The sequence below is a fragment of the Polyodon spathula genome, chromosome 8 (genome assembly GCF_017654505.1).
Source record: "Polyodon spathula isolate WHYD16114869_AA chromosome 8, ASM1765450v1, whole genome shotgun sequence".
Taxonomy (NCBI): Eukaryota; Metazoa; Chordata; class Actinopteri; order Acipenseriformes; family Polyodontidae; genus Polyodon; species Polyodon spathula.
Genome location: NC_054541.1, coordinates 25,763,153 through 25,772,394, shown reverse-complemented (window position 1 = coordinate 25,772,394; position 9,242 = coordinate 25,763,153). Strand labels below are relative to the sequence as shown.

Here is a 9,242-nt window from a genome sequence, read left to right as displayed (position 1 = left end):
TAAAACTATTTTCCCTTTTGTACCCAGTATTGTTATTTTTTTCCTGCAACATATTCCTTATTCTTTTCTTTTTCATAATTCCCTATTCTAAAACTAAAAACATCCAGAATACTAGAAAAATGGTTATCTATTTTAACTGCAAAACATAAAAGAACTGCATGGTAACTTTTCTCAGTACACATACTGTACAGAAGCTGTTATAGATTCAACAGAAAAAAGTTTTTCAGATTTACAAAGCTTTTGTTCAGGAAAAACAAACAGGTCATGTTACCAACTATTCAACCTAGGAACACATACTGTTACATCAACATCACCAGTTTTGTTTGTTTATTTATTTTTATCTTTGTTTCTAAAATGTAAAAAAATGTGCAAATAAGCTTTTTGGTTCATGGCGCAGTCGCTCTTGAAACGAAATCCAATGAAAAGGGGATTGGGAGGAAGGTGTTTTTCCACAATGACTGTACATCTGCATGGATTTTTAGACAGCTTTCTACTAGATTTAAATATTTAAAATGTATTAGACATAAGTACCTTGTTCACATAGACAGCCTGCTGGTAGTAGTTTTCAGTTCAAAAGAAAGTTGTTACCTTCTTTTAAGCCTAAACACAACTCCAGTTGCAGCGTTGTAGCACAAGTACTGACCTAACTCGTATCAGCTGCTCTAACCTGTGGAATTATTAGAAAATAGTTTAGTTTGTTTATTTTGAAAAATACTTGTGGGTGCTACCATAGTGATTATAATCTTATTTCTTACTGTAGCCTATCAGAAAGCAAGTCAAATTAGAAGTGTCACAAGAGAACAAAGCACTGATGAGGCAGCATAATGTCCTAGTGTACGGAATAACTTGATAGTACAAAGATACTTTGTGGTAAAATCTGTACTGGCATGCTTGTCTGTGCCCACAAAAAAAAAAAAAAAAAAAAAAAAAGCCAGCTACAGTTCACAATCAAATGACACAGGGATTGTAAAACTGACAGATTTCTTAAAAAATAGAGAAAACAATAACAAAATACATTTCAAGGTCAGAAACTGGTAATTGTGTAATAGAAATGATCACAGTGGCTCTTTGTTACAAAGCATGCCTTCTGGAGCGGGTGTGACTCAGGGAAATCTGGTACACACTGTACTGTATGCATTTAAGAACAGGGTAGTGTCTCATCACTATGCTGCTGTCTTTTTTTATTATAGATGAGGCATTGTCTATTATGTACTGACTATTGGGTGATTTTTCTTTAAATAATGGATGTATTTAAGTCAAGGTTTTTTTTTCTAGTTATGCTCCCATTCCTCATAAAGTACTGGATTTTAAGCTAGATTTTTTTAGGGGGTGGAGGCCTAAGCCTGGTACACTGTTCTAGCTCTTCCCAGTGGCTCACTGGGGTTCAGGTCCAGCCAATGCAAAAGATTGAGTTGTCATGGAAACACTGGCAAACTACCATGTCATAAAACAACTCTTAAAAATAGCTGTGAAATGTCATTATTGCTTGTAAAGAAATATCCAAAACATGTCATGTGTCCTATTACTGTGTTACCATTGTCCATGCACAGAACCACCACCATCTTTTTTGTTGGCACAATGCATATCTGATTTTATCAGTGTATATGGTGAAGTCATCATTCTTATGACAGACACATCCCCACAGCTCCTGATGCTGTTTGCAGGTTTACAAAATGATCCAGCTAAAGTGCAAACGCTTAATATGAGCCAATGGGGATTGTGCTAGGCTTCCCTGATTAGAGCTGAGCAACAAGCACCAATGGTATGGACTGCCTTCCCTCTTGTCATTAGTCTTGATAGGTAAAAATTTTAACATGACATAGAATTTAGGTAGGCAAAATATAAAGGATTTTCCACTTCAAGGTTGCTTGAGGTCAAGCTACAAGGGTAATCAGTAGAAGCAAAGAAGGCATTTAGACCTTCAAGAAAATTCCCTGACAACCATTATTTGCTATTGGCTTGGGTGTTAGGACTGCTTACCTCACTGTTGAACTAAAAAACAAAAGCTAAAATAAAGCGCATGAAAACATACATCTAAATCTAGCTTGTTAAATACATTTCACCTTTTACTATTTTGCCTAGATCAAGATAACAATTTGACCAATTGTACTGAAACTCGCCAAGGACCTTCATTAGCACAAGTTATTGAGTGCAGCGAAGGAGGCCTCTGTCTGTCTGTTTGTTCAAACTTAGGATGTACAGCAAGTCAGGGTTATTTATATTTTGATTTTACTGATCTCTCTTTTTTGTATTTACAGCTGTGGTGGGGGGTGTAAGTGACATGTTCGTTACAGGATTTATTCATCAAGTAGCTGATTGCCTGTTGGAGGAGATCCAGGCATCCATTGAAGGAGAAAGCTGTGATGCTTGGGTGAGGGTAAATCCCCATGGGACACTTGCCCTCTGCAGAAGGAATCCTCTGTGCACATTTCACACGAATCTTCGAATTTTGAGAGGATAAAAACACCACGAATGAACAGACGCCCACATGATGAGATTATTTCAGATGACCAACACATGAAAGAAGACTCTTTACAAGAAAATGTCAAACTTTGAAACTGTATTGTCTGCTTAGCAAAATAATATTTCACACTGCGAAAGACCTTATACAATAAAATACTTTTAATACATAGTAATACTAACATTTAAATGTGTTATAAAGGTCTAGGTACATTTAAACATATACTGATATAAGGTATATTTCATGTTTAAACTTGACATTGCTAAGTTTTAAATAAACAAATGTATATATTTTTAATACTTTTTTTAATATGAAACACAATCTATTGGCAACTAATGCTAGTGTCAAATTTTATTAACAATAAAAGAAAGTTTAAATACAATAAACATTTGAAGGTTAAATTGCTGAAACCATCTCAGAATAACATCGACTGAAGAGATTTGCGAACTGTTGCCATTTCCTGCTGTTGCTGTGATTATAAAATGAAAAACAAACTACCATTAGTGTTAATAGGTCAAATTACATGTTCCCAAAAACAATATAAAAAAATAATTGATTTTACCTAAAATGTTTTTTTATGTGTAACCTCTTTGCAGCATCCATTGGCTATGTTGGATTTGGAGTGGTCTTTGGGTAGCCTCCATTGACTGTGTTCTTAGCTGTGTAACTACAGCACTCCATCATTAAACTGCACCAAACTTTGTACACAGACAGCCAAGCACTCTGGGAACCTGAGACTCGTCTCTGTTTACTTGTACAGCCTGATGGACAGGCTGTTCAATTTGACGATAGTGGCATTGATTGGAAGTATATGCATGTATATACTAACATCCCAAGTACAGTCATCTCTGTATTTTACTGTATATATTCATTCCATTTATTACATCTTATATAATCTGTTAAAATAACTATTCTACAGCGTTTTTTTTTTTTCATTGTGTTAGTAGGATTGTGACAAAGTTTATTATATGGATAAAATGTAATGTAAGTAGGAGACGCTATGAATGAGTCAGATGGTTTTTTTTTTACATTTTCATTGAAGTTGTTTACTATCTAACCATGTGGTGAATTTGATATGCTGAGTATCTCTGGGTTAAACAATTAAATGAAATGTTAAATTGTGAAAAGAAATCCCTTTAGTTTACCCCAGGGTACCTAAGGTATACTCTATGTTTTGTTAGGATGAATATGTAGTAGTGTGTTCTGGCAAGGTTCTGAAATACATGTTTTACAGCACTTTAAAAAGCAGTGTAGTAAAAATGGTCATAAAATACTTGGCTGAGATAACATCTATGATAAAAACACTTGGCTGTAAAGGGGTTAACTATTCAGCTTACTGTGTCCATCATGATTTTTTTTTGCAACATAGCCATTTCCTTTCGAAGTTCTGACTGTGCTCCCATTAGAAAAGTTTCCTGATTCTTTTCCATATCTTCCATATTCTATAGAAAAAAAATAAGTATTTGATTACTGTCTCTTTAAATAATGAAAACGCAATAAAAAGTACTAAAATATATGCCTTTCTTAAAAGGTTTTTTTTTTTTTTTTTTTTTTTTTAACCATTTATGCTTGTATACTCTATGGTTGTGTTTGGTATGATATAATATCCATCTTATGTTGTGGTATTGAAACCTGATGTGTAAGAGCAACTTCAAAACGATCTTTAAAAAAGGACCTGCTTTATCAAATGCGGGTTCTGCAATACTTGAATGAATGTGTTTTTATACTACATTAAAATGACACACCCCCTAGAGAAACCATTGCCTGCTGTTGCTGTGATTACAAAATGAAAAACAACCATTAATGTGAATAGGTCAAATTACTGTTCTCAAAAACAATTATACAAAAAAATTATTGATTTTGCCTAAAAAAAAAAAAAAAAAAAAAAAAAATAATATGTAACCCCTTTGCAGCATCCATTGGCTAAGTCCCCTAGTGGTCTCTGGGTAGCCTCCACTGACTGTGTATGATTTTTTGCTATGTATCCCTTCTTCTAAAATAGGGCTCCTTGGATTTTTGTTTTAATACCAAGCAATGGGGTGGCATTGTGAATTTGTATCCTGTCTTAGTTAAGGTCGCATGTAAAATTTAGACTGAATTTGCCGCTAGGTCAGGAAGGCAAGAGTAGCCCATCCCTATCATACTGTACCTTTAGAAACTGCTCGTACATCTGCTTAATGGTTTTCAGCTTCTGGCTCTGAACAATTCGGGCCTGTTGAAAGACTTTTTGCTGCTGTCGAAACAAATTCTACATAAAAAGATAAAAAGGTTACCTATACATACAGCAGTAATGTTTATCAGCTTCTTTCCTGGTTTCTTGCATCTCGTGTTACAACAGCCCTTCAAATCCCTTGGCATAGCTGGTCTCTAGATTTATGCAGTGTCACAGGCACGCATTACCTGTTCCAGGTATCCAAGACAAAGGTTTTACGTTCCAGCAGAGACAAACCATGACTTTAGAAGCTAAAGATCCCTTTTCATTATTATATTCTTATGTGAAAAAAAGTAATAAGAGATTAAGAAAGGCTAGGAATGAGAAAAGATGCATTTATTTGGTGAAACACAAGAATACCTAATTAAAAACCACACCAATTGAGAGAGCTTCCCTGGCTTACTGTATATAAACAGTATTCTTGCAGTTTACAAAACACTTAGTATAAGATAAGAAAATGCACACTGACAGTCATCTTTTCTTCCTGTTCCTCTGATTTTTGGACATCAACTTCCCATTGTTGCAAATCTGAAAAGAACTGCTGGGAGTAGTCTTCGGCAAGTTTGTGTCTAAAATAACAATATAACAACTAAATACGTTTAACAGATTTTACAATTAAAACACACTAGTCAAGTTATATTATTAAGACAAATACTGATTTATTCTAAATAAATTAACAGTTATTTAGAAGCCCCAGGAGTATAGGAAAACAAAAACAAGAAAGGAAATATTGCAATATCTCGAACATAGTGACTTCACTTATCCCCACTTGTACTTAGAATTAATCTGTTTTGCAACAAGACCTGCTGCGGGTTATTTTGTGTAGTATAAAAATCACTGTTTCTTTTAACATTCACACTTATTTTATTTGTCACCTTACTGTAGCTGTTTTGCAGGAAGCTAAAGTGAACAGTGGAAAAAGGCTCATCGAAAGTCTCTCAAGAAAACGAGAGCACTAAGGTGTAGTGCAATGACCTTAAATTAAAAAATGTGTATACCTTTGGTTTTGCTGTGTTTTCCACATCTGCTCAAGCTTTTGATTGATGGTTTTTAGAGAGGTCTTGGTGTACATCTCTAGACGTTTCTTCTTTGCTTGCATAGCCTTGCTAATGTCAGCTGTAAAAATATCAAAATAGCCATTAATAATTTAGAGTATAAATAATCCGCTCATCTCTAGAAAGTTACCATGTATAAACATGGTTTTGAGTTGAGGACAAATGGTATTGGGTCTGCCAAAAGTTCCTGACATAATCCATTTGGTTAGCAGGAAATTAGTTAAACATGAAAAAATGCAATGGAACTAACATATGCCCCATGCATAGAATATATGATCACTAGCCATACAGATTTTTGTCCTCCATGGGAAGGCTACTTCCATATCATACACGAGTTCAAATCTTGAACTGACAGCATGTAAGCAGGACTGGAAACTGTAAATCTCTGCAGGATGCAATGGCATTGATGGCTTAAATTATGAATAACAGCATTGCATTACTGTAGGTAGTTAACCTCTGTAACCCACGCTCCGCCCATAAAAAAAAAAAAAAAAAAAAAAAAAACATGAATTCACAGTTGATCAAAAATGTGAATTACAACTGACTAACAGCAGTGGAATGTGACTCAGCTGCACACAAAGTACCTGTCAGTTCTTTAAACCCAACTACATGTACTATACCAGACTGTCCTTTAGTTCTTTTTGATCACGTGATGACAGTTCTGATGCAAACTTTGCTCTTGCAGTATGTTTCTTTAAATGCCTTCAACAAAAACGTCCCGATTCAAAAGTTTAAAAAAATATAAGGACAGTACTACATCAGCATAAAATACTTGCCTCCAAACTTCTCAAGCATATTGTGCACATCACCCCTGAAAAATATGACAAATATTCTACATTTCATCATAGAAACTAAGTGCATGTCAAATAATGCTCTATGCGTTTCTCCCAACAACAATACAACACAACAAAACACACTGTTCTTGTTAAAACTGCCAATATCATTTACCCCGTATTAATTTCCTCGTCATCATCTACATCATGAATTGGCATTATCACTGTTTTTTTCTTTCCGTGTTTCTCTACTACTGGCGTTTCCTCTAAAAATAAGCAAATAAATAAATGAATAAATCGGTGTTAAATTCTCAGTAACAATCGTATTTACTAACACAAGAATTACAATTTTTAAACTTTAGTTCAAAGTCTAATTATCTATTAAGTTAAACTATAAAAACACGACCAAATTTACGTGCCAACTGTTTTATTATATACCTCTGGTAGATTACTGTAGTTAGAATCTGCTCATATCAAATCTGTATAATGTTTCACATTCATTATCCTTTACTGATTGCTGCACTTGCTCGTCCATATGTAGTTCAGAAGGCAGACCATTGTGTTCCAATCCATTTTCAGGGATGCACAAAGTTGGCCCTTACAGTCAATTAAATCTGCATCCATAATATTTACACACACACACACACACACACACACACACACATTGGAATGGCTCGCAGGGTCCGTGAAAGGATTAAGGTTTCCCAGTTTTACTAAAACTTTCAACAGTCAAGCTACAGTAATAAGATGTGACACTATACCATCCCAAACCTCAAATCCGCTAAGACCCGTAGTCTTATTTTCATTAAACCGGTACACATGAACGTCGTTCAGTTCTTGTGGGGCACCCTTGCTCGTCTTGCTTGTCTGCTTCCTTCCAGTGGGGTGCATTGCTTTTAAAATTCTATACACAGCGAGAAAAGCAAAAAAAAAACCACATAATTCAGAAATTATAAACGTATTTCAACAAAAATATGAAAAATCTGTGACGATTTTCAAAATGCACAATACAAATCCAATATTTTTAAATAAAACAGAATACAAAATAACTGCATTGTTCAATACTAAATCTAACAAGTATACGGTAGTTACATTCCAATAATGCTAATGTACTGTAGCATTCTTCCACAAAACAAACAAAAAAAAAACAACTAAAATTCCGCTTTTGGTTTGAAAATGTAATGAAGGTGGTAATGAAGGTGGTATTTAGCCAACAAAATCATCAATACACAGTAGTTTGTGAAACCGAACAGTAGCCTACATGACCATATTTAAATAACAAAGTAAACTTTGCAAAATATTCTGCAGAATCCAAAATCGATAACAAATTGTTTCAGTATACCCAATTTATTATTACAGAATTAACAATTAGTTCAATGTCACATGTAAGTTTTCTTAAATCGTTTTTAACAGGATATAATTGTGTAGGATACTTAAGTACAAAGCTGACCGTATTTAACACGTGATATTTGTATTTACAAATGTCAATGAGCATGCTTGTCACAGGTGTGACAAGTATAGTTAATTTAGCACCTTTTGTCCAGATTCCTAACTGGACAGGCGGGCACCACAGACAGACAGACAGACGAGGCGTCGGGGACCAGGGGACCCGTGTGCTGCAGCAGGGCTCTAGGAAGCTGTCACAGGGAATCGTATTTACGACTCCCTCGCAGAAGTTAAGTGTCCCTTTTTAATCATTTTTATCAGTTAAAGACATGATTTTAAAATGTTGTGTGCGTGTATTTTTAAACTCTTGGAGGCCACAACACTGCCTTGTACTGTTGTTGTTTCTACTCTAGTAATTTTAATGCAACGCGCGTCATCCCTGTCTCTGCTGAGACGGGAAGCGGCCTACCGAAACAAAGAATGAAGACGAGCTTAGCTCAGCAGAGGAGCTTGCCGGGACTTATAATAATTAATAGGTTGTAGTTAGTTGTCTTTATGTCTACTTTAGGGCATAGTTTTTAGTTATTTTATTATTTTTATTTGTTTTACTGGCATCTGGAATACAATTCTAAATATATGTATGTCTCTGTGGTTGTACACTGGTGCTGCTCTCCCGAATATAAAAAATAACCGAATCTAAATTTATATCTGGAGGTGAAATCCCTCCAGTAGCGTAGCGGCTACAAAAATAAAACCCCATAGTTGTCGCACTTACCTTTCCTCAAACTAACCTCTTTGACTTAGGTATATTATGATGACCGTGGTTTAGAAACTGGATTCGTTTATCAAGTAAATTATTATTATTTTAAATTAGTATTTGATTACGAAAATTAACGACCAAAAAAAAAATAGCGAAGAGTATTTAATTTGACGGTGTAATTCTCAGGACAGGACAACTTCTGAAGTCGCTATCCTTCGGCGGTACAACTGATGTAGACGTTGACTTTGCCGCGGAAATGTACTAAAATTGTATTGCGTCACTAGTCTAGGTTTCTTTTTTTGTCGATGGAAATGTTGGATTACGGTATAAAAATCCTACTGCATTTATAATATTAAAATATACATTTAAGCATATTATATTTTGATAAAAGTACAAATAAGTTTTTTTTTTTTTTTTTTTTTTTTTCACGTAATAAAATGACGGTCGATTGTTTTACACTGACGGAAAGTCTCACCACAGTCTTATTTGGATGTGTTTCTTTTTTAAATAATTGTATTAAATTAATTGAACACAATAACAGACACATTGCCTGTTATTCCATGGCAGCAGTAATGTCTCTCTCGCTCTAGAAATT

At 34.7% G+C, this 9,242-nt stretch overlaps 1 protein-coding gene across 1 annotated transcript; it reads right to left on the bottom strand.

Moving 5' to 3' along the window:
• Positions 1-2: 2 nt before the first annotated feature.
• Positions 3-8,876, bottom strand: LOC121319671 (synaptonemal complex protein 3-like). Its single transcript, XM_041257333.1, has 8 exons — positions 8,663-8,876; positions 7,263-7,405; positions 6,018-6,767; positions 5,672-5,789; positions 5,143-5,242; positions 4,611-4,709; positions 3,799-3,903; positions 3-2,930 (listed from the first exon to the last, which is right to left on the bottom strand). Exons 3-8 carry the CDS (start codon positions 6,130-6,132, stop codon positions 2,877-2,879), a joined length of 591 nt encoding a protein of 196 aa, XP_041113267.1. The 5' UTR covers positions 6,133-6,767; positions 7,263-7,405; positions 8,663-8,876; the 3' UTR covers positions 3-2,876.
• Positions 8,877-9,242: the final 366 nt, after the last annotated feature.